The sequence below is a fragment of the Coregonus clupeaformis genome, chromosome 7 (assembly GCF_020615455.1).
Source record: "Coregonus clupeaformis isolate EN_2021a chromosome 7, ASM2061545v1, whole genome shotgun sequence".
NCBI classification, from domain to species: Eukaryota; Metazoa; Chordata; class Actinopteri; order Salmoniformes; family Salmonidae; genus Coregonus; species Coregonus clupeaformis.
In genome coordinates this window covers 10,186,089-10,209,388 of record NC_059198.1, presented here as the reverse complement: position 1 = coordinate 10,209,388, position 23,300 = coordinate 10,186,089, and the positions used below count along the sequence as shown (strand labels likewise).

At 46.7% G+C, this 23,300-nt stretch overlaps 1 protein-coding gene across 2 annotated transcripts in view; it reads left to right on the top strand.

Annotated features, from left to right (window-relative positions):
- LOC121568999 (glutamate receptor ionotropic, NMDA 2B-like) overlaps positions 1-21,742 on the top strand; it is a 53,953-nt gene extending 32,211 nt beyond the window's left edge. The window contains exons 4-15 of one of the 2 annotated variants that reach the window (XM_045221148.1): positions 1,195-1,387; positions 5,044-5,158; positions 6,155-6,363; positions 6,801-6,809; positions 7,193-7,364; positions 9,648-9,801; positions 10,081-10,206; positions 11,174-11,403; positions 11,704-11,864; positions 12,355-12,542; positions 14,446-14,684; positions 19,411-21,742. In XM_045221148.1, the coding sequence (XP_045077083.1) occupies positions 1,195-1,387; positions 5,044-5,158; positions 6,155-6,363; positions 6,801-6,809; positions 7,193-7,364; positions 9,648-9,801; positions 10,081-10,206; positions 11,174-11,403; positions 11,704-11,864; positions 12,355-12,542; positions 14,446-14,684; positions 19,411-21,738 (4,124 nt within the window). In that variant the 3' untranslated portion in view covers positions 21,739-21,742. The remainder of the gene's footprint in view (positions 1-1,194; positions 1,388-5,043; positions 5,159-6,154; positions 6,364-6,800; positions 6,810-7,192; positions 7,365-9,647; positions 9,802-10,080; positions 10,207-11,173; positions 11,404-11,703; positions 11,865-12,354; positions 12,543-14,445; positions 14,685-19,410) is intronic. The other variant, XM_045221149.1, reaches the window with a different exon arrangement.
- The last annotated feature ends 1,558 nt before the right edge of the window (positions 21,743-23,300 follow it).

Genomic DNA, 23,300 nt, shown 5'->3' with positions numbered 1-23,300 from the left:
GTACGCGACATAGTTAAGGCCTGGTGTTTGCGATGGTTCAGTGTGCAGCCAAGGTGCACGCTAACATGCTAATTTGCTAACAGGCACGCTAAATCCTTTTCGGCCATGTTTGATGGCCTCCAATCCTCACAGGTAATTCCACTGATGCATTCCTTAAGTGGCACTCTGGGGAGCTACAGTATCTCACCTCCTCCCCCTCTCTCCTCCTCCTCCTCCTCCTCCTCTATCCCTCTCTCTTTCGCAATTAACTTAAACACACTTCTCATGACGCACAGATATTGCTAACATTTAGCATGTGACCCTCCTAATCTTACATCACAGACAATGATGAGCTGTCTGGCACCAATGGCCTGGTTTTGTAATCAGGTCCCCCAATCAACAGTTAGAATGAGAAGGAGGGGAGGGGAGTAGAGGGCTACTGCAGTTCAAATGGAAGGACAAGGGGTCTGGTTCTCATACACCTCCAAGTCAACGCCACTGACCTCATCTTCCTGTTTACCCACATCGCCAAGGGAGATGAGATTGTCTATTTTGTTGCGACATTTTCCTGAGATGGACATGTCCCATTGGCTGCCAACCAACCATTTCCACTACACGCACACTAGTTCTATATTATAATTTTTGTAGGGTAAATATAAAAGCCTGGAGAAAGTGTCAACAGAGTGTGACATTAGATATGGTCCTGGAAGGACTGAGCTGTCATCCCAGAGCCCTGTGGGTCTACAGGTTGGATGCTGTCTGTCTATTTCTGTCCAGTTGCCTGGTAATGGATTGGCCAGTCCCTGTCAAGCGGGCCGAAGCAGACAGAGAGGGCGTGAGGATGCAGTTTGACTGAGAAGAGAGGAGAGGGGTGGCTGTCAGTGGTGTGTGGCGCACGCCTCATAGTGTGTTTAGCCCCTTGATTGAGTCCATTGCGTGCAGAACCACTCTTCCTCGGCTCTCTTTCTCTATCTCTCTCCTGTCACTGTCTCCTCTGTCGACTGTATATTATGGATCTCTCTCTCTCTATCTGCTCTACCTTTCTCTCTATCTGCTCTCCCTTTCTCTCTATCTGCTCTCCCTTTCTCTCTATCTGCTCTCCCTTTCTTCTAATTCCCCCTCACTATATCTGTTTCTGCCTCTTCCCTCATTTCTCTCTCTCTCTTGCTCTCTCTATCCACCCAGTCCTGCTCATCTCTCTCTCTCTCTCTACAGGTTTAATCTCTGTGTCGTATGACGAATGGGACTACGGCCTGGAGGCCCGCGTGCGCGATGGGGTGGCTGTCATCGCCATGGCAACCTCCACCATGATGCTGGACAGGGGGGCACACACACTGATGAAGTCTGAGTGCCACGGCGCCACGGACAAGAAAGGGCCCATTGCTGGGAACCCCAACGAAGTGCTCAGGTAAATCTGGGGCAGATCTCCTATCAACCCTTTGAAATCTTTCAACTCTTTCAACATCTGCACACACAAAGAGTAACACACACGTACACACACATCTCCCTCCCAAAACAGCCCCCCTCCGCCTACTGCACCCCAACACCCGGACCCTCTCCTTTCCTCTGCTGGGCCTTTTGAACTCGTTGTGATGCGGAGCATTCTGCCACGCTTTGCTTTGCCAGCTCTTTAATTGGTCCCAGTGGCATTTCAGTCTGAGAACAGTAGCCCCGTTGCGCTGCTCTGTGGAACTGAGCGTGGTGTTGTATTCCGGGGCAGTTCCACCCTACTCTGCGTTTTGCCACTCTGCCTCTATGTGTTTGGGGGATTGTTGGGCATACTGTTGGGACACCAAAGTAGGTTTGGCTGCTTACAAAAATCCTGTTTCCTCCACCATTTCAGGGCTTGTTGGGAGCGGAGCAGCTGAGTGCTATTTCTGTTGCTGTATCACGGCAGCACCTGGGGATGCTCTGAGCTTTCTCTCGCGCAAGCATTTCAGTTTTGGGATGTTTTTTACGCAACAAAGCGATCAAAGCCTAACTGAGTCTAGCTCACTTTGGAAACTCTGCCTGCTGTATTGTCTCACAGGAAGCTGTCAGATGTCATTTCAGCGTAGACCTCTTATGTTATGCCGTATTTGTTTGCCACTGCCCAATGCTTTTAGATAACGGCACAGCTACTATCCCCAGTATATGTTTCCTCTGTAATACGCTCCCCAGCCATCTCTAACCCATTGTTTCATAATCAACTAAGCTGTGCTCTTGATTAAATCACGCTGAACTGATCTCAGATCATGCTTTTGGTTTTACTTGAACTAAACCTGTTTGTTGATAACCTCTGTCTTCAGGGAGTCAATGAGCTGATTAGCATTAAGCCCACAGATAGACAGATAGACTCAATCAGTGCTTCCTCTCATGTGACAGATATATAGCACTATGGGGCTATGAGACCAGCCTGATGGGATGCGAGGGGGTAATCAGACCTATAACATCCTATATTACAATGTATCGTCATTTTATTCAGTCATTTTTAATTTATCGTATAAAAAAGATAAAGAAGTCTATGGCCACTTACAAATCAAATCAAATCACATTTTATTTGTCACATGCGGCGAATAAAACAGGTGTAGACCTTACCGTGAAATGCTTACTTACAAGCCCTTAACCAACAATGCAGTTCAAGAAATTGAGTTAAGAAAATATTTACTAAATAAACTAAAGTAAAAAATAATTTACAAAAATAAGTAACACAATAAAAGAACAATAACGAGGCTATATACAAGGGGCACCGGTACCAAGTCAATGTGTAGTCTTATAGCTTGGGGGTAGAAGCTGTTAAGGAGCCTTTTGGTCCTAGAGAGAGAAGGTGACATAGGCAGGAAAGTTAAATACATTTCACAGCAAAGAACATTATCGTTACAGAGATGGAGAGAAAGAGGGGGTAGTAGTGAAGTCAAGAGAGAAATATGACCTGTCTCCCCCCTCTCCTTTTCCCTCTCTCTATCACACTCGCTCTCTCTCTCTGTGAGATTATGGTTCCCATAGCAACGCAGCAGATTGGCTTGGAAATCTTGGTGGTTGTGGGTACCATGGCAACACATTACATATGCTTGTGTGAGTCTCTCTGTCGCCGTTGTCAACGTGTGTAGGATGGTACAGTATATACATTCCACATAAATACCCCACATGTACATTGTCATGCATAACTATACCATGCTCACTAAACATTCAAGAGGACACACTCTCGAGTCATTTCGTAAATGGCTTATAATTTATGCAGCATATTCCATAGGCTTTGCGTCTGTGCCAAGGTTGCTGCTGATACATATGGTACTAACAGACGGTCCTATATGATTTCTCCACTTAATATTTCATATTTTATCTTTACACAAAAAAGTAGAACGATTTGGTTTAAGGATATTTGAGAAACATTGAAATGATGTTGTAAATCCTGTGTTTTGGACCCGTGACATTTTGGAGCACACAGAACAAGAATGTTGTTTACCAATTTGCATCTACCTGTTTACCTATCATGCCATTCTATCAAGCAAATCCACAGACTCTCCCACTCTCCTGCACACATCATACCAAGGTACAGTGATGTACTGTATACCTCTCATTACGCAACATACAGGTAACTGCCAAAATAAAGGAAACACTGAAAGTGTCTTAATAGGGCGTTGGGCCACCATGACCAGAACAGCTTCAATGCACCTTGGCATAGATTCTACAAGTGTTTGGAACTCTATTGGAAGGATGCAACACCATTCTTCCATGAGAAATTCCATCATTTGGTGTTTTGTTGATGGTGGTGGAAAACGTTTTCATGCTCATCAAACTGTTCAGTGACCACTTGGGGCATTGTCATCCTATGTGGGCATAGCCATGGTAGCCAAAAATAATGGCCTTTCCAGCATTTTTATACATGACCCTAAGCATGATGGGATGTTAATTGCTTAATTAACTCAGGAACACAGTCAAATGCTCCATTTTCTGTGTGTGTGTGTGTGTGTGTGGATGGCAGGGGCTGACGTGTGATGTGTGACTGTGTGACTGTGACTCCATGCTGGCATGCTGAGGTCTGTGGAGAGCTGCTCTGTGTGGAGAGGAAGTGAGTGGTCGGGTCCTCAGGGAGCGGATGGGAGAACATTGATAGTGGTGAGCTTTTCTAGTGGTTCAGTATGTGTAGTTACTGGTATGCAGTGTGCCGGTCTGCCTGGCTAGTGTTGCCGGGCATGTTGTTGGACATGCTGCTCAATGCAGAGAACGTTCAGTTCAGGTGGGTGGCACAAACATGAGCATGTGCAGTACGGACACACACACACAGAAACACACACACACACACACACAGACACACACACGTCACTCTCAGCTCCAGTCATGCCTAATTTTTGTCATGTATTTATTTATCTATGTATCTATGTACCATTGTGTGCATGGTTTTGAGGCAGAGTGTTGCCATGGAAACAGTAACCCAGAAAAAAAGAGAGAGAGGCAGAGGAGAGTAGAACGGGGGGTGGCAGAGAAATGATTTGAGCTCACCTGACAGAAACACTTGTGTTCTCACACACACATACACACACACACACTCTTCCCACACACACTGGCACATACATATCCGACAGCTAGGAAACAGAGAGATACCACTAACATGAAACAGAAGCACATTGAAAGGGGTTGCAATGTCATGATCAGCCAGGAGACTGTTGCAGTGCTGTCCTGTCTGCCTCCTCACTGCAGCCGTACAGTAGACATGCTCACTGCTCTATTCTGGTCTATTCTATCCTATTGAACTCTATTCTACTCTATTCTACTCTACTCTATTCTACTCTACTCTATTCTACTGTATTCTATTCTTCTGTATTATATTCTACTGTATTATATTATACTCTACTCTATTCTACTGTATTCTATTCTACTCTACTCTATTCTACTGTATTATATTATACTCTACTCTATTCTACTGTATTCTATTATACTCTACTCTATTCTACTGTATTCTATTATACTCTACTCTATTCTACTGTATTCTATTTGATCCTATTTTCACTGCACAGATATCGCCATTCTACCCTCTGTGTGGGAATAAAAGCCTTATTAACCTGAATCTCTGTTCCTATCCAGGTACCTGATGAATGTAACGTTTGAGGGCCGGAACCTGTCCTTCAGTGAGGACGGCTACCAGATGCATCCCAAACTAGTCATCATCCTTTTGGACAAGATGAGGCAGTGGGACAAGGTGAGGTTTCGGCTTTGTATGGTGTGTCTGTGTGTGTGTGTGTGTGTCTGGAGGTAGCAGTCTGGCACCGGGGCTCTGCAGCCCAGTCAGTCTGCTGCAGCCTGCCAACTTTCCTCTCTGGAGTGTGTTTGTGCATGTGTGTGAGCGCATGGGTCTGTGTGTGTGCGCATGCACGCACGTGCTCCAACTCCTTGTCCATCTCACATCTTGACAGGCCCAATTAGTTGATCATCCATATCCATTTACACCCACGCTATTCCCTGAAATAAGTGCCCGTTAGCTGCTGTTGGAGTAGAGGGCAAAAGACAGAGTCTTCAGGTATGATTTGTCAGCGGCAGTGATGGTGAAAATTGAGTAAATGATGGTGCTAATTCAGCGCTGGGGATTGGAGGGTCCTCCAGGAATTGAGTTGGACACTCTGGTCCAGGAGTGCTTACATTTGCATACGAATTACCTCTCCTCCCTCTCTACCTCTCTCTGTCGCTCCCCTCTCGTTCTGAATTCCACTCTCTTTCCCCCGTTCCTCTGCCGTCCTTCACGTTAACCTTTCTCCTACCCAGTGCGCTCTGTGTCCCAGTCCTCGTCTCTGGGTGCTCTCTGCCCAGCCGCCTGCTGACGTGATAGAGCAATCTACAGTTGTTGAACTCATTCTTCTTTCTGTCTTTCTTTCTTTCTTTCTGTCTGTCTTTCACTGACTCACTCAGTCACTCACTCTGTCCCCCACTGTTTTGGTGTTTGTGTGTTATCATGACACGTTTAAGGCTCATTAATGCTTCCTTATTGTGTACTCACTGACAGAAGGACACATTTATATATTTATATTGGATAATTTGGCAAAGAAGTACCAGTTATAATTTAAATGAATTTTTCAAGGGGCCCATTTTCATAACGCTATTGTCAACCAAATATGCATTGGCAAAAAGTCCCCCCAAATGCAAACATCAATCTGTGAACACAGAAGCCAGCCTTATGGAATGTGTTTGCTTACTGTCTCAGGTGGGGAAGTGGGAGAATGGCTCCCTGTCCATTAAGTACCACGTGTGGCCTCGCTTTGAGATCTACTCAGGGGCAGAGAGCCGGGAGGACGACCACCTTTCCATCGTGACGCTGGAGGAGGCTCCGTTCGTCATCGTGGAGGACGTTGACCCCCTCAGTGGCACCTGTATGAGGAACACTGTACCCTGCAGGAGACAGCTCCAAACAATGTGAGGGGAAAACTCTCCACAACACTTTCTAATGCCACATACAATGTCTATAACACAATGTATATCCTTAACACCACTGTAATGCGTATAATACCACAGAAATTCTCACAATTCCACAACAATGTATTTAACAATAATATAAAGTATTGATGTCAAAGCAGTGTCCAAGTCTATAATATTAAGATGTATAATAATTATAGTTATGCCCCTTATATTGTCCCACAGTATCCACAATAAAAGCCTTAAGACCCTCAAACCCCATTCTTACAGTACATTATGAGTATCTGCCGTCTGCCTCCAGTATCGCTACATCTGTTCTGAGTTGTATTAAGCCTCTAACTGTGTGGGTACGTCCTGTCCTGTGTCTCAATATGTTCCTCTCTCCACCCTGTCTCACTCTGCCGTGGCAACATGGCCATGATGATATCCAAATCCAGGCTAGCGGGGTAGGAAGAGCTCTGTTAAAGTCTATAGAAAGCAGAACGCTTTAAGCATGCTGATAATGTTCCCCTCTGTCTAATCTCTGTCTAAACATATGTTGTTCAGCATGGAAAAAATATCTTTGCCTGCCGCCTACAGCTGTATGAATGCCCAGTGTTAATAGGGCCTATTGTTGTCCCTATCACCTTTTACAACTTTTTTTACGTTCCCTCAATCTGTCTATTCCTGTTGCACTTTCTCTACTATATCTCCCCCTCCTCTATTCCATTGTTTTCTCTCTTCCTTTCCTCCATTTTATGTTACCCTAATTCTCTGCATGCTTTTCTCCTTACTCTGCCGCTCTCCTCCTCCCTCGCTCTTTCCGTCTCTCTCGCTCTCTCTTTCTCAGGAATAAAACCGTAGACTCGGGGATCTATATCAAGCGCTGCTGTAAGGGTTTCTGCATCGACATCCTGAAGAAGATCGCCAAGCACGTCAAGTTCACCTATGACCTCTACTTGGTGACCAACGGAAAACACGGCAAGAAGATCAACGGCACCTGGAATGGCATGGTGGGAGAGGTGGGCCTCAGGAGCTGCAGCTAGTCTGTCTGTGTACGATGGTGTCATGGGGTTAGCTACCTGTGTCAGTCTGTCTGTTTATCAGTCTGCAGGTATCAACCTGTCTTCTGTTTGTCTGCCAGTGTCTTTATGCCTGTGTCCGTATCTGTGTCAGTGGCTATCCCAACAGGCATCATGCCCTCTGTTATTAACTTGGAGCTACCTGGAAGGCAAACTCATTCTGAGTGACTTACAGACAAACGATCCTCTTCCACTTCCATGTCACCAGTTTATTCAGTTGGGCAATAGCTAATGTCAGTCAGGTTAAGTACCTCACTCAAGGGTAAAGAGCAGTCTACCATGAAAGTCCAGTTTGTGTTATAAAGATGCCCCGTAATCGACATTGGTCCCAAGGTAAGGTTGTTGTCAGTTCTAATTTACAGCAGTAGCAGCTGCACTGAGGCAGAGAGTAGCAATGTATTTAGTTTACAACTTTGTTCTAACTTCAGGAAAATTCTAGTGTTGCGCCTCGCCTTAGTAACAGCCCAAGGGCTGTGGGTAAAAATACATAGTGTAACTTTACCGTAGCAGTGGATGTTCAGGTTTGAATAACCTTCCACTGTCAAGACAGGACTACATATCAATTTTCCTACTACAGTAAAATCCACATTGACGTTATACATTTCAGCCATTTAGCAGACTCTCTTATTCAAAGCCACTTAGATTCAATATGGATACTGGGCCTCCAAGCCCAGAATGGTCACCTGTTCTAAAGGGGTGTGTGTCATGTGGACTAAAAGGGTGCTAATGTACCGTCTCTTTAACACCTAGAAGAGGAATGTTAATGGAGTAGAGCATCCTTCCCATCCCAGCGCCGCTCAGCAGCGTCCTTCTCACACTGGCCCTCCGCCAGGCCGTATCTCACACTCTTAATGACCCCTGATCTGCTCACAAGGACCGTATGGATCACATAGATGCCTCTTGACTTACACAATGAGCAAGAACTCAATGCAGGGTTAAAGTTGGTCTCTCCCCTCCATTTTGTGCTGACTTCATGTTGCTCGCTGGTGTCGGTATTGATGGAGTGAAGGCAGCCCCTAATCCTCATAATCCAAAATATTTGAGGCAATACTCTTGATTACATGAGTTTGGCTTCAAACATCCACAGACGTGAACACAGAACACACACGCAAAAGTTCTCGCTCGCTCATTCTCAGTACCACCCACATAGGTCACTTTCATAACGGAGAGAGTACAAGCCGTGGGAGGGAGATGGAGGGAGAATACAGAGAGAGAGAGGAAGTGAGTACACTGCTGGACAGACTTGCTCCCCCTGGGGAGACACACATACACATGCACACACACTAACACAAACAAATCCTTGGCATGCAAACCTCCAGACCACAGGTAAAGGCAAAAGTCTCACTCCCCCTTCTCTCTCCCTCCCTCTGTCACACACACCTTATTAACTCAGTCAGTTCTGTCCCACTTTACCCCAGCGCTGTAGGGCCCAGGTATTTAGAGCTACATATACCTGTAGAGATGGAGGGGCACGTAGGGAGGGATGGAAAGCAGGGAGGAGAGGAAAGAGGAGGCAATGGCAATGGGGTGGCTATTTCAAGCTTCCATGACCCACTGTGGTAACCCAATTCTCCCTCCCTCGTTCTGTCTGTCTCTACCTCCCCTCCCTCATTCTCTCTCTCCCTCCCTCGTTCTGCCTCTCTCCCTCCCTCGTTCTGTCTGTCTCCCTCCCTCCCTCGTTCTGTCTGTCTCTACCTCCCCTCCCTCATTCTCTCTCTCCCTTCCTCGTTCTGCCTCTCTCCCTCCCTCGTTCTGTCTCCCTCCCTCCCTCCCTCCCTCCCTCGTTCTGTCTGTCTATACCTCCCCTCCCTCGTTCTCTCTCACTCCCTCCCTCGTTCTGTCTCTCTCCCTCCCTCATTCTGTTTGTTCTGCCTCCCCTCCCTCGTTCGGTCTCTCTCCCACCCTCGTTCCGTCTCTCTCCCTCTCTCGTTCTGTCTGTTCTGCCTCCCCTCCCTCCCTCGGTCTCTCTCCCACCCTCGTTCGGTCTCTCTCCCTCTCTCGTTCTGTCTGTTCTGCCTCCCCTCCCTCGTTCTGTTTCTCTCTCCTTCCCTTCCCTCACTGTGGATCACAAGTCTCCACTCTGACTGTTCTTGATGTGTAGAAACTGTCTCTCATTGACCTTTCTCTTTCTCTCTCACTCCCTCTCTCCCTACTGTTTCTCCCTATCTCCTTAATGTTTCTCCCTCTCTCCCTACCGTCTCTCTCTCTACCTCTCTACCTCAGGTGGAGACAAAGAAGGCCCACATGGCGGTGGGCTCCCTCACCATCAACAAGGAGAGGTCAGAGGTCATTGACTTCTCGGTGCCCTTCATCGAGACGGGCATCAGCGTCATGGTGTCCCGTAGCAACGGCACCGTCTCACCCTCTGCCTTCCTAGGTGAGTGTGACCCACAAACAGACTCTGCCAACGCTGCCAACTTTACAGTATCGCCCAAATGTACTGTGCAGTGTGAACTAAGACTGAATTATAATGTGCCTAACTCTCTCGCTTTCTGTCTGTCTCATTCCCCTCCGATCTTTTCTTTCCTACTCCCACTCTCTCTCTCTGACTTCCTCTCCCTCGCCTCTATCTCACTCACTTTGTTTCGCTGTGTACTCCTCATTTGCATATTTTTCTCTCTCTCGCCCTCCCTCCCTTGGCCTTTCTCTCTCTCAGAGCCTTTCAGTGCTGATGTGTGGGTGATGATGTTCGTGATGCTGCTGCTGGTGTCGGCGATTGCTGTGTTTGTGTTTGAGTACCTCAGCCCTGTGGGCTACAACCGCTGTCTGGCCGACGGCAGAGGTGAGAGGGCTCCACACCTGCACAAACATCTCTCTCTCACACACACACACACACACACACACACACACACACACACACACACACACACACACACACACACACACACACACACACACACACACACACACACACACACACACACACACACTGCTGTGCGCGGTGAACTTCCCCAACTCCCACATGGCTGCCAGTAAACCCTGACCACCCTCCCCCCCAGCCCCTCCTCCTGTCCTCCTTTACCTCTCAGAGCCGAGTGCACGTGAAGTCTCTTCCCATTGATTTAAATATGCCTCCCCTGGTTCTTCATGTATTTTAATGCGGGCCCTGTGTTTTGCATGCATTTCCATATTTTCAGGAATCACATGTCAGGCCTGACAGGGATGGGCCAGTTTTTATTAGATCTCCCAGCCAAAAAGAAATAATCAATGTCTCTCCATCCTATTCATGATGGGGCTATATTTAGAGACCATATCTTTTTTTAATCTCTCTCATCCTTCATGTTCTGGAGAATAAGACCCTCTTCCATAAAGCGTTGTAGGAGTGCTATTGTTAGCTGGTCATACAGTAGCCTTGGGAATTCAGTGTTTGTGCGATTTGGATCAAATGTTGGATTCCAACTAGTGATACTCCTGGTGGCTACTTACAGAACAGTAAATACAACTGATGTGCCAAAAAGTATTATCATGATGGATTCAATCGTGTGTGGTAGTGACATAACCACAGCACACACATATACAACAACAATAGGCATACTTAGTAGTGGACTAAAGCCTCATCTGCATTACAACACACTTACCCAGGTGTTTATTAGAATGGCACAGCACCGTTGTCCAATCAGTCGTGTTCCTTCTGCTTCCCTAGCCACATTGTGCTTTATGATCCTACAGCTAACCACAACATGTCTACAACACTGAGACACCTCCCTGAGACCATTCCTCATTGTGATCACTACCTGTCTCTCCATCAGAGCCTGGAGGGCCCTCCTTCACCATCGGCAAGGCCATCTGGCTGCTGTGGGGTCTGGTCTTCAACAACTCTGTCCCAGTGCAGAACCCCAAGGGTTGGACCAGTAAGATCATGGTGTCCGTGTGGGCCTTCTTCGCTGTCATCTTCCTGGCCTCCTACACTGCCAACCTGGCAGCCTTCATGATCCAGGAGGAGTATGTGGACCAGGTGTCTGGACTCAGCGACAAGAAGGTAAGGCCTGTCATTAAACTTCATTAGTCCTTTACTCGCTCTTTCTTACTATCTCTCTCCTCGCCTTATCTCACCTCCATTCCAATTCACTGTCCATCTTTCCTTGATTCCCTTGATTTCTATCTCTCTCTCTGTCCTCTGCCTGCCACCACTTTCCTCACGCCATCATTATTTCTATGCCTCTATCGCTCTTCAACACCTCTTATCTTCAACGTCTCTCTCTCTCTCTCTCTCTCTCTCTCTCTCTCTCTCTCTCTCTCTCTCTCTCTCTCTCTCTCTCTCTCTCTCTCCTCCCCTCAGTTCCAAAGACCCAATGACTTCTCTCCTCCGTTCCGGTTTGGGACGGTCCCTAACGGCAGCACGGAAAGGAACATCAAGAACAACTACAAGGAGATGCATGGCTACATGATCAAGTTCCACCAGAAGAACGTGGACGAGGCCCTCTATGGTCTGAAGACTGGGTGAGCAGGGGGAATGGGGCCTTAGACTGGGAGAGGAGGGGAACGGGGCCTTAGTCTGGGAGCGGAGGGGAACGGAGTCTGGGAGAGGAGGGGGAACGGGGCCTTAGTCTGGGTGAATGGGGGAACATAGTGTCCTCCTATTGCTGACCAGGGTTTGGGTCAATTCCATGTCAATTCAGTCATCCCCCTCAACCCTGTTGCAGTCTTTCACTTACTTTACTTATGTAATGTATTCTATTTCCTTTTATGTATTTTGTCATATCTTAGTTGAATTATTCTCCTTGTTTCTCATTAAAAGCTCCGGTTTTATTCATTTCCCAGCACAAGAGTGTCTACCATTATACAGTACGTGACAACTGTAGCCTTTGGCAAAGCAGGCAGAAGTCTATTATCCTTATCACAACATTAGGGCTACTGAACAGGTTCATTGGGATGAGTAGTTACAGTGTAAAGCTAGGCCAGAAGTAATTACTGTAAATTCTCTCATTAGTAAACTGGATGCCTTCATCTACGACGCAGCAGTGCTGAACTACATGGCCGGGAGGGACGAGGGCTGTAAGCTGGTGACCATCGGCAGTGGGAAGGTGTTTGCCTCCACGGGCTATGGCATCGCCATCCAGAAGGAGTCTGGCTGGAAGAGACACGTGGACCTGGCCATCCTTCAGCTCTTTGGAGACGGTGAGATCGACGTTCAGTTAGAATTACACACAGTTTGACTTCATGTATTTCAGCTAGGGAGTCGTGACATTTTACTGAGGGTTTTAACGGTGTGCTTTGATGGAAAACAGGCACGTTTTTCCGGTCGGATTACTTGCCTTCATCTGGAGAGAAATGCAATAAAATTAGAAAATTGGGAAATTGTTTTAGAGTGTGCTGTTGTAATGTTTCCCCATGGAATTGTATACTTTTGGCATACTTGCCAACTGGCTAAAATATAACACACACAATCCTACAGGTATTGTCTATGTATGTCATATTGTGCATAATATGGCTGTGTCCAACCTTGAATGAGCACCAGTCATAGCTGTATTAAAAGCCATATAGAAGTAGTTTTTCTTTCTGCAGCTTGTCTGTGCTGGAACCAGTTTATTTGGGTGTGTTCCAGCCTGTCTTGAGGATCCTGGACCAAGGCCCCTCCAGGCCCCACTATAGTGTCCTAGTTAGAGGTGCCAGTATAGCTGCTGGTGTATTTCTACACTCTGTGAACAAGGGGTGTGTGTGAATGTGGGTCAGCCCTACGAAGACTGTGTGTGTAGGTCTCTGTTTCTCTGTGTCTGTCTACTGAATGTACAGGTGTATTTATCGACCTGTATATAAGCTTTGGATATGGAGTGTGTTTTTCTGTATTTAGGGATCGGTGACAATAAGTTATTGTGTCTGTATGTATAGTATACAGTTTCTTGTATATTTTCTTGTGTGTGTATGTGTGAATATGGGTCATCATCTGGTGCCGTCCCCTGTGTACATCCAGCCAAAGCTTAGCAAGTGGCCCTCAATGTCACATTGACACGCCCCAACATGCACTCCTCTCAGTGTGGCCTAGTTTGAGAAAGCGATCCTCACGCGCTGAGAGACCAGGGGCCTGTGAAGGGTGCAGACGGGGGCCTGGCTGGTTTGACGATGAGGCTCCCAGACAGTCACTTAGAGCAGAGGAGGATGCGTAGGGCCCCAGGGAGCTCTGGTCTCACAGACGCCACTGAGCCCCATCTCCCACACCAGTCGCCTTAGTCGACCAGGAGCCATGCGGGCGCAGCAGGCAGTGGGCCCTGAATTCGATCATCTGTGTGTGTGTGTGTGTGTGTGTTGTGTGTGTGTGTGTGTGTGTGTGTGTGTGTGTGTGTGTGTGTGTGTGTTGATGCTCAGGGGCCAGTGGTCCCATGCGAGAGCTCTGCTGACGTGCACAGCCATCTGAATGTATGCTTAATTAAGTAACGCCAGTCCTGCCACGGACAGTCCGCCAGAACTAACTGCTGCTGATGTTACACAAGGTGACCCACAAAGAGACAGATAGAGACTCTGGGACATGGCTGGACACGTGGACACACACACATCATGCACGCACACTCATATTTCCATATACACATGCGCACACATGGGTCTATTTACTGAATCTGAAGTGTGCTGTCATGAATAACAAAACTGAGATGTATTCATTAAAATGCCACCAAAGACTTGCATGCATTAGCCTTTAATTGTTTGTCCTCTACAGTTTTTTCAGACCTATATTCTCAAGTGTCTTTCCCTACCCCTCGTCCCTGTACCTTTTCTTTGCTCACTTTGCATCATTCTCCCCTTCCAATATTTATCCTCCTGCTACATCATGTCCTCCCTTCTCCACACCCTTCTCCTACTCCCTCCTTTCTCTCCCTCCACCCTTCCGCCTCCTCCCCTCCTCTCCGTCCCCACTCTTTCCCTCATACTCCCTCCTCCTGTCCCCACTCTTCCTTGACTCCTCCCTCCATCCTGTCCCCACTCTTCCTTGACTCCTCCCTCCATCCTGTCCCCACTCTTCCTTGACTCCTCCCTCCATCCTGTCCCCACTCTTCCTTGACTCCTCCCTCCATCCTGTCCCTCTCTCCAGGTGACATGGAGGAGCTAGAGGCCATGTGGCTAACGGGCATCTGCCACCATGAGAAGAACGAGGTGATGAGCAGCCAGCTGGATGTGGACAACATGGCCGGCGTCTTCTACATGCTGGGGGCGGCCATGGCTCTGTCGCTCATCACCTTCATCGCCGAGCATGCCTTCTACTGGCAACTGCGCTTCTGCTTCATGGGCTACTGCACGGGCAAGCCAGGCTTCGTCTTCTCCATCAGCAGGGTGAGCCAGGCCACCTCAGACACCCATAGTAACTGTCTACACACACTCATACATGGCTGTTCTTCACTAAGGCTTTCTTCTAATACCCAGTAAACAAGAGTGCTTTATTCTTGGAAAAGGTAGTCCATAAGGAAACCTGGTCAAGTAGAAGGCTTATAGGCACTGATGGCAGAAATACGTGTGTAGTTTATGTCCCCAGTGGCCAACCAATGCCAAACTCTGAGTTTAGTTTGAACACAGACAGATTTCTTCTTTTGTTTTGATGCTATTGCCCGTTTCACATCCGGGGTAAATATTTACAAAATGTTGAGCCAAAATCAATTGTTCACTCGGCCGGAGAAATGAGGGTAGATTACTAGTTCTATTTGGGAGCAAAGTCACCCTGAGGTATTTGATTTGCGTTCCAATTGTTTTGACATGGCTCCAGTGTAATTCACCAAGGTGAAAAGCTTGGGGCTAACCACGTGGCTCATTTACTACAGTGCCACACACACCATTGCTCTTTTCATTTGAAAACCAGGGCAGAGGAAAAACAGGAGTACAGAAAAGAGTAGTCTTTGTTCTAATATTCTGCCTCAGTTGATAGTTTTTTGTCTAGTGTTATCGTGTCAATGTTAGTGTGTGTTTGTCTGTGTGTTGTTTGGGTGTGTGTCCATGACAATTGGCTTCTCATTCCAAAGACAGATTGGTTAGTAATTGTTGATGATTATACCATTAGCATTTGTATGAGGACGAGAGTGAGGAAAATGACTGTATGCATTTGTGTGAGGTTCCATTATGACATGTATTCATGATATTATTTCCTAGTTGTTGTGACTGTAAATATCTGGATGTGACCCTTGAATACAGTTCACTCTTAGAAAGAACTGTTCCAGAAAGGTTCTTTGGCTATCCCCATAGGAGAACCCTTTTTAGTTCCAGGTAGAACCCTTTTTGGTTCCAGGTAAAACCCTTTTTAGTTACAGGTAGAACTATTTTGGGTTCTATGTAGAACCCTCTATGGAAATGGTTCTACATGGAACTCAAAAAGGTTCTACCTGGAACCAAAAAGGGTTCTTCAAGGGTTCTCCTATGGGGACAGCCAAAGAACCCTTTTAGGTTCTATATAGCACCTTTTTTTCTAAGAGTGTAGAAAGGATTCAGTGCTCCAAAATATTCAGAGGAAACAACCTACAATGTGTTTGTTTATTAGTATTCATCGCCACACACCAGATTTTCAAGGGATAATTACACAACAATGAGGGAAATTATGGTTTATTATCTTTTCACAATCCTGGAGTATGGCTTCACATTGGTTTATTCTCATTTAGTTTTATATTTTCCATTGACGCCCCTTTCCCTGTGCCACTGGATTGATTCTGGTTTTGAATTTCACAGCATAATCCAATAAACGTTATTATTATTACCGCAATTAACATTAAGCTCAGCACTGTAAGAATGAGAAATATGTCACGCCTGATCGGAGTCACGTGTCCAAGCCCTTGTTGGTTACAGTTTCCCCCTCTGCGCTGGTGAAAAACAGTAAGCAGGGCTTCGTTAGCGAAGGTATTCCTCTTACACCTGCAACACTATAACTAATTCACTAACCAATTCATTACATTGATTTAAGAAACCGTCTAATGACTTTAGCTAAGAGTTTAGATGAGTACTGTACATGTATTAAGCCTAATCGCTGTGTCTTCAAATGATCACATTGTAGTATTATTTGCATAAATCCACATATAGGCTACTCAAGGACAGGGCAGCTAGCGAATCTTTGCATTTGAAACCACATGTACACTGTAATCAGTTATATATTTTAGGTGCCTCCATGACTTTACATTTCTAACCCTCAGGCCAGAGCTATTACCATTCAGACATCCCAGCCCAAATAATCCCAGAGACAGTCTGTGAATGTTTACTTTACGTGGGCATGTGGAGTATCTCAGTTGAATATAAAGCACCATAGACAATGCTAAGGCATTCTGTTGTTTTGTTTATTCTTCTCTGCAAACAGCTCAAACGGAGCACACATGATATGTCATCTAACATTGCCAAGGGTTGAGGGTTGAGTAAACACAAGGACAGCATGTCACAGAGAATATGGGAGAATCAGTAGTGGTGCGTGGGTAAAATCACTGGGGAAGCCAGAAAAAAAGCCATTTTACAACCTATGTGTTGTGATAATTGCATTGTTTGCTCTATAACCTGTTAGTTCATATGCCTTGCCACCGTGATATATAGGCCTAAGGCCGAGACAATAAGAAGACACAGTGGCAGAATAAATTCAATCACACCATTGTTTCATCACAAAACCGGAGAGCAACCTCTGTCCGGTGAAGTCCACAAAGCATATTGCATGTAACAAACAGTTACATGACCTACAGCATGGTGAAGAAAGTTCATGTTTCAGATATTTTTGGACTACTAAGCAACTATTGATTTAGAACCACGTAGAGTTACCACAAGTCACAATGAAAACAGGAGCTGCCTCCACTATTACAGCACCATTTCAACTTCAACATTTCAACATCATCAAATCACCTATGCTGATCGATAGGGAAGGGAGTATGTTTATTTACTTGACACCAACAACACAAAAAACAATATACGAAGCCCAAGTGGACAACACCCAACCAAACTACCCAACAATCCACCCACACAAACGCGGTGGTCCACCACCAACAACAAGCAACAGCCCTTGACTGGGCACGATCCGGCCCTACCGAGCCACACACATAAACAAAAACAAACAAAAAAAACAAAAAATAAAAACTCCAAACCCCCGCCCAACCAACTAAAGGGCCCCAAACCACGGGCGTGACATACACTTAGTCTAATACAGTGACAACTAAAATATAACAAAAACAATTTAGTCAATCAGTAAGCTAATGCTCAATGGTTCTGATTTGTGTGTGTGTGTGTGTGCATGCGTTCGTTCGTGCAAGTAGAAAAAACATGTTGACTCACCCTACTTGTAGAGAAACCCCAATGCCATCCTCCTCTCTTTCATGTTGACGAAACAGTCTATGACTTGTCATACAGTACACGCTTTTATGCTTGCTCGCTAGCCTATCTTCCTTTCATGGGCAACGTTAGCTAGTTAACATTAGCCTCCTACATCTAGCTACATATTGAACTTCCATCCTCTCAGTTCAGGGGCACAATGTATGAATTTATGATTGGATCAGAATCGCCGTTATAATCATTGGCCAGTACGGATAATTAAGTAAAACCACAAGTCCAAATCCCTATCTCCATCCATAGCTAATTTAGGAAAGGGACAATTTTAGCTAGCTAGCTAGCTTCCCTTGAGCACTCTTCCTTTGTTTTGGTGCGCCAGGACCATTCACAGTTGAGCTCACTCAGTTTAGCTCAACGCTGATTGGCTATTATTCTATATGTTTTTTTTATCAAGGGAGGCAAAATGCTCGCTGGCTTCCCTTGCGTTCAATGCTCTTTATGACCAGACAGCATCAAATACTGTAGATGGCCTACACATACAGAGACAGAGGGGCGTTGTTTCGCTCGCTCGGATGCTGTCTCCGGTGAGATACATTCAGCCTCTTGCGAATTGAAGGAAAATTATGAAAACACAGAGAGACAAATAATTATTTATTGTATCTTTTTTTCTTGGTACATTATTTGGGGAAGCCTGGCTTCCCTTGGCATCAATGATTACACGCCACTGGGGAGAATAGTGGTATGGCAGGCTCATGGCCTCATCAAGACGGAGCAATGGAGGGCACATTGATGAAACAAAGAGGCAGAAGGTAGGAGTAAGAGAGATACAGTACCACAGAGACAACCAATGAATAACAGTTAAAAGGGGGAGATGTCAAACGTCAAAAGGTTGGCATCATGGTGGTTATGGCATCAAGGCTGAGAGAGAGGACAGATGACATGAAAATGACCCTGTTAAGGAATCTGACCCCAGCAGTAGCCATTGACCAGTACACCTTTGACCTTTAATGGCGGCCAAAGGGTCCTATTACCTCTGCTGTCATTTCCCAGACAAAATAACAAAAAAAATCATTGGGTCAGATTGATTTGATCCAACTCATCCATCTGTCACACCTCGTTTAGCCAACTCTCCATCCATTTGTATTTGAATATCGTATTATACATCACAGGATGCAAATAGCACGGTTTGTCTTTCTGTCATCATTATGCCAGTGTTTCCTGGCCTCATCCTCTCTCTGGAGTTTTATATTATTGCTTGGCGGTCCACAGTCAATGCCGGGGGTATTTATTAACTGCCCCTGGGTATTGTTCAGCTGAATTCTAATCACATTGATTGAAGGTATTGACCGCTGAGACCCACAGGGCTTTACAGCATCTCTGTCATTATCAATCATCTCCCCATCCTCTCCTCTCTCCTACTTTCTCATGCTCTCCTGTCTCATATACCCACATACAGTATAAATATGTTAGATGTATTACATTCAGTCCATGTGAATCTATATTTATCATTATATCACTTAATGGAGAAACAAGAAACAAGGAGTCAAATCCAGAGGTACTAGAAGTGAACACTTCTTTACTTATTTCTGTTTAGTTATTATGTGTAGTGTATGTTCAACAGTTGTGTAGGCTATGTACATGGCTTTTGTTATTTAACAATCTCTGTTTCCCTCTCATTCTCCTCAGTCTACTCTTAGCGGCCCTATTTTTAGTTATCCTTTATTCTGCCTCTGACTCTCCCTTACCCTCTCTAATGCTGCTTAATGACCCTCTTCACTCACAGGGCATCTACAGCTGCATCCACGGGGTTCAGATCGAGGAGAAGAGCGGCTCAGCTCTCGACTCTCCATCGGTCACCATGAACAACACCCAATCCAACATCCTGCGTCTGCTCCGAACCGCTAAGAACATGGCCTCCCTGTCCGGGGTCAACGGCTCGCCTCACAGCGCCCTGGACTTTATCCGTCGTGAGTCGTCCGTCTACGACATCTCCGAGCACCGCCGCAGCCTGGCAGGTCACTCGGACTGCAAGCCTCCGTACATGCCGGAGGATAACATGTTCAGCGACTACATCAACGAGGTGGAGAGGACTTTCGGGAACCTCCACCTGAAGGACAGCAACCTGTACCAGGACCACTACCTGCACCACCATGGAGGATCTGCCCTGGGGCTCAGCGGCCCGCCCCTTAACAGACCCCACAGCCTGGGAAGCAACAGCTCTCTGGAAGGGGGCATGTTTGACTGTGACAGTCTAGGGGGAGGAGTGGCACCCATCTTCACCACCCAGCCACGCTCTGCCCTGACCCACAGGAACATGAGTAAGTTTGACCTGATTGCCAGTCAGAACCCGCCCTCCGGGCCAGGCTTCAAATCAGGACTGTCAGACCTGTATGGAAAGTTATCCTTCAAGGGAGGGGCCTCCAGCTCAGGTTACATCCCCGGGCACGACAGGTACTGTGGGGGAGGGGGCAGAGAAGATGACGGAAACATCCATTCAGACGTTTCAGACATCTCCACTCACACTGTCACCTACGGGAATCTGGAGGGCAATGCTAAGAAGCGTAAGCAGTATCGCGACAGCCTGAAAAAGAGGCCCGCCTCGGCCAAGTCGAGACGAGAGCTGGATGAGATTGAGCTGGGCTACCGGAGAAAGCCTTACCACACAGGCTACCACCACTACCACGGCCATCGCTCCTCCTCCCCGCCCCTACTGCCCTCCGAACGCAAGAGAGGAGGAGGGGGAAACGCAGGGAGCACATCCTACCTGTTCCGTGACAAAGAGAGTGTGAGGGATTTCTATTTGGACCAGTTCCGCCCCAAAGTTGGTGTCCCCCAATGGGAACATGTGGATCTGACAGACGGTCCTGGAGGGGGGGGTGGAGGGGGCGGGGGGAACTGCACCAGTTTGGTGTCAGTAGATGACTTCCTGAAACAAAGTAAACCCAAGAAATCAGAGTCTAAGAGTGGGGGAGGCACATCTGGGGTGGGGTTGGCAGGCGGTGACTGGGAGTGTCGGAACTGCCGTGCCAGCGGAGGAGGGGGCAAGCAGATGTCGATGCATGGCAGCGGGGCGGGGGAGAGGGGAGGCGGGTATGGTGGAGGGGTTAGTTGTGGATCCTCGGGGGGTGGAGGGAACAGCCGTCCCAGCTCTGCCACCTGCATGCGCTGCGAGGGCTGCAAAAAGACAGGCAACCTGTACGACATCAGCGAGGACAACAACCACCTCTTGGAACAGATGGGGGGTGGGAAAGGCGGGGGCATGGGGGCTGTGGGGTTAGGTGGAGGCGCCCAGCCTCAAACTCAAGCCCAGCGTAGGAAGTCTGCCGGCTTTGGCAAGCCCCTCCGACGGCAACACTCGTACGACACCTTTGTAGACCTTCAGAAAGAGGAGGCAGTCGGAGTCAGTGGGATCATGGGGGATCTAGGAGGGGGCGATGGGGGCATGGGTGGTGCAGGAATGGGCGGGATGTTGCATCCTCCCAGAAGTGTTAGTTTAAAAGAGAAGGAGCGCTACATGGAGGGTGTTAGCCCCTTCGCCCACATATTTGAGAGGCATGGAGGCTCAGAGAGGGAGAGGGAGCGAGACAGAGACCCCCTGTTCTACGGTGGTGAGAGGGCCAAAGAAGCAGGGTCACCATTTGGCTTGTTCCGAGGTGGCGAGGGCCTTCACCGTCGCTCAGTGGGGGAGAGGGACATGAGGGACAGAGAAAGAGCCATGATGGAGGGCGGTGGAGGAGGAACCTACTCCTTATCCAAATCTCTCTACCCGGATAGGGTCAACCAAAACCCCTTTATCCCAACCTTCGGTGACGACCAGTGTCTCTTGCACGGCGCCAAACAATACTACATCAAAAAGCAACAGCAGCAGCAGCAGATGCCCCCCAAAAACAGCCGAAGTGACTTCCGGGGCTCCGTGGGCGTGACGTCCTTCTTGCCAGCGACTGCCACTGCTGGGGTCATGTCCAATGTGGACCCCAGGTTCCCTATGGAGCTGTGTCTGGGAGGGAACCTCCACGGCTCCACGCTGGGTGTGGGGCCAACACAGCGCGCGTTCAATGGCAGCAACGGGCACGTGTACGAGAAACTCTCCAGCATAGAGTCAGACGTGTGAGAGAGGAGACTGGGGGGGGGGGGAGGCAGGGAGGGAGGGAGGCATGGCATTAGTGCTGGGAAGTCAGGGATGATGAGGCTCCACTGTCCACATTGCAACCGCAACACTTTTAACAAGGAAGGAGAACAGTCAGGGAAGAGAAGATGAATGACAGAATGGTGAAAAGGTTCAACGGAAAAGAGCAGGGTGAGTTAGAAGGAAAGATGGGGACATTCATGCCCTGTTATTTTTGTTACAAAACAATAAATTCAAGAGGTGAAACGTGGGTAGGGTTATGTTAACCCTAGTACTTATTTGGCTGTTGCCATCAACACACTCTCAAAAAGAACACAAAAGTGACACCTCTGAATGTGATATTGCAAGTCTGAGCCAAATGGCTTACAGAGTCACACCTACAGAGTGATTATGAAAAGGGAATGTGAGTGAGTAGTGAAGTGTCCATCTGGTCAAGCGTTATTAGAGAAAGGAGATGTTGTCATGACTCATGTTTATGATAGCTCTGACACCGAAAATGAGTTTGGTGGAAGACGATGGCCGTGTTTACCCCTGCACTAACTCTTCTGCTCTTTGCCTCTACACTCTTAGAAAAAAAAGCTTCCAAAAGGGTTATTTGGCTGTCCCCATAGGATAACCCTTTTTGCTTCCAGGTAGAACCCTTTTTTGTTCCAGGTAGAACCCTTTTGGGTTCCATTTAGAACCCCTTTGGGTTCCATTTAGAACCCTCTGTAGAAAGGGTTCTACATGGAAACCAAAAGGGTTCTACCTAGAACCAAAAGGGTTCTACCTGCAACCAAAAATGATTATTCAAAGGGTTATAGATAGCACCTTTTTTCTAAGTGAATTATTCTGCTCCCTTACACCCAAACAACCATCTTTGACTCTTGTTTGCTATGATAATTCAATCATAAATGAAAATACGATATTCTTACTGAAATAACAGGGTAAAACAACAATAATGTTATTAACATTGTGATTAACAAAAGTGATATTAGTATTAAGTATAATAATACTGCTTATGACATTAAGTTTGTTTTATGTTCCTTTGATATTTCAATACTGTTTAATATTTGTTGTTATTTCTTTGTCTGCCCCACGGTGGCAGGAAGCTTGTTATCTAATTCAACTAACAAGCCTGAAGGACTGAGTGAAAAGTCATTAGGTCTCTTGTTTTTGTTTTAATGATATACAGTTCATGCTCATTCATTAATTTGCTGTTTTTAAAATTGTTACGGAAGGATCTGGAAGACATAATTTGCACAGTACTGAAAGGTTCTTCTTGAGTTCTTTGTTTGAAGTTTCAAGAGATTTCACACCCTGTTTCTGAACTTTTGTTGGTCAACAACTGTGAAAGACATGTCTTGTCATAAAGCAGATGGCTGAAGATACTGACTGAAGGACGTGCCTTAAAGGACTCCAAACGATGTGTACCCCAGAGAGCTGAGCAGGGCGTGGTGTAACGGCATGATACATAATGAACAAGGTGTTAAGATTTGTACAAATCCTCTTGTCTTGAAGGGAAAAAAGGCTACTCTGAAACCAAGTGATTATTTACAGATGTGAGA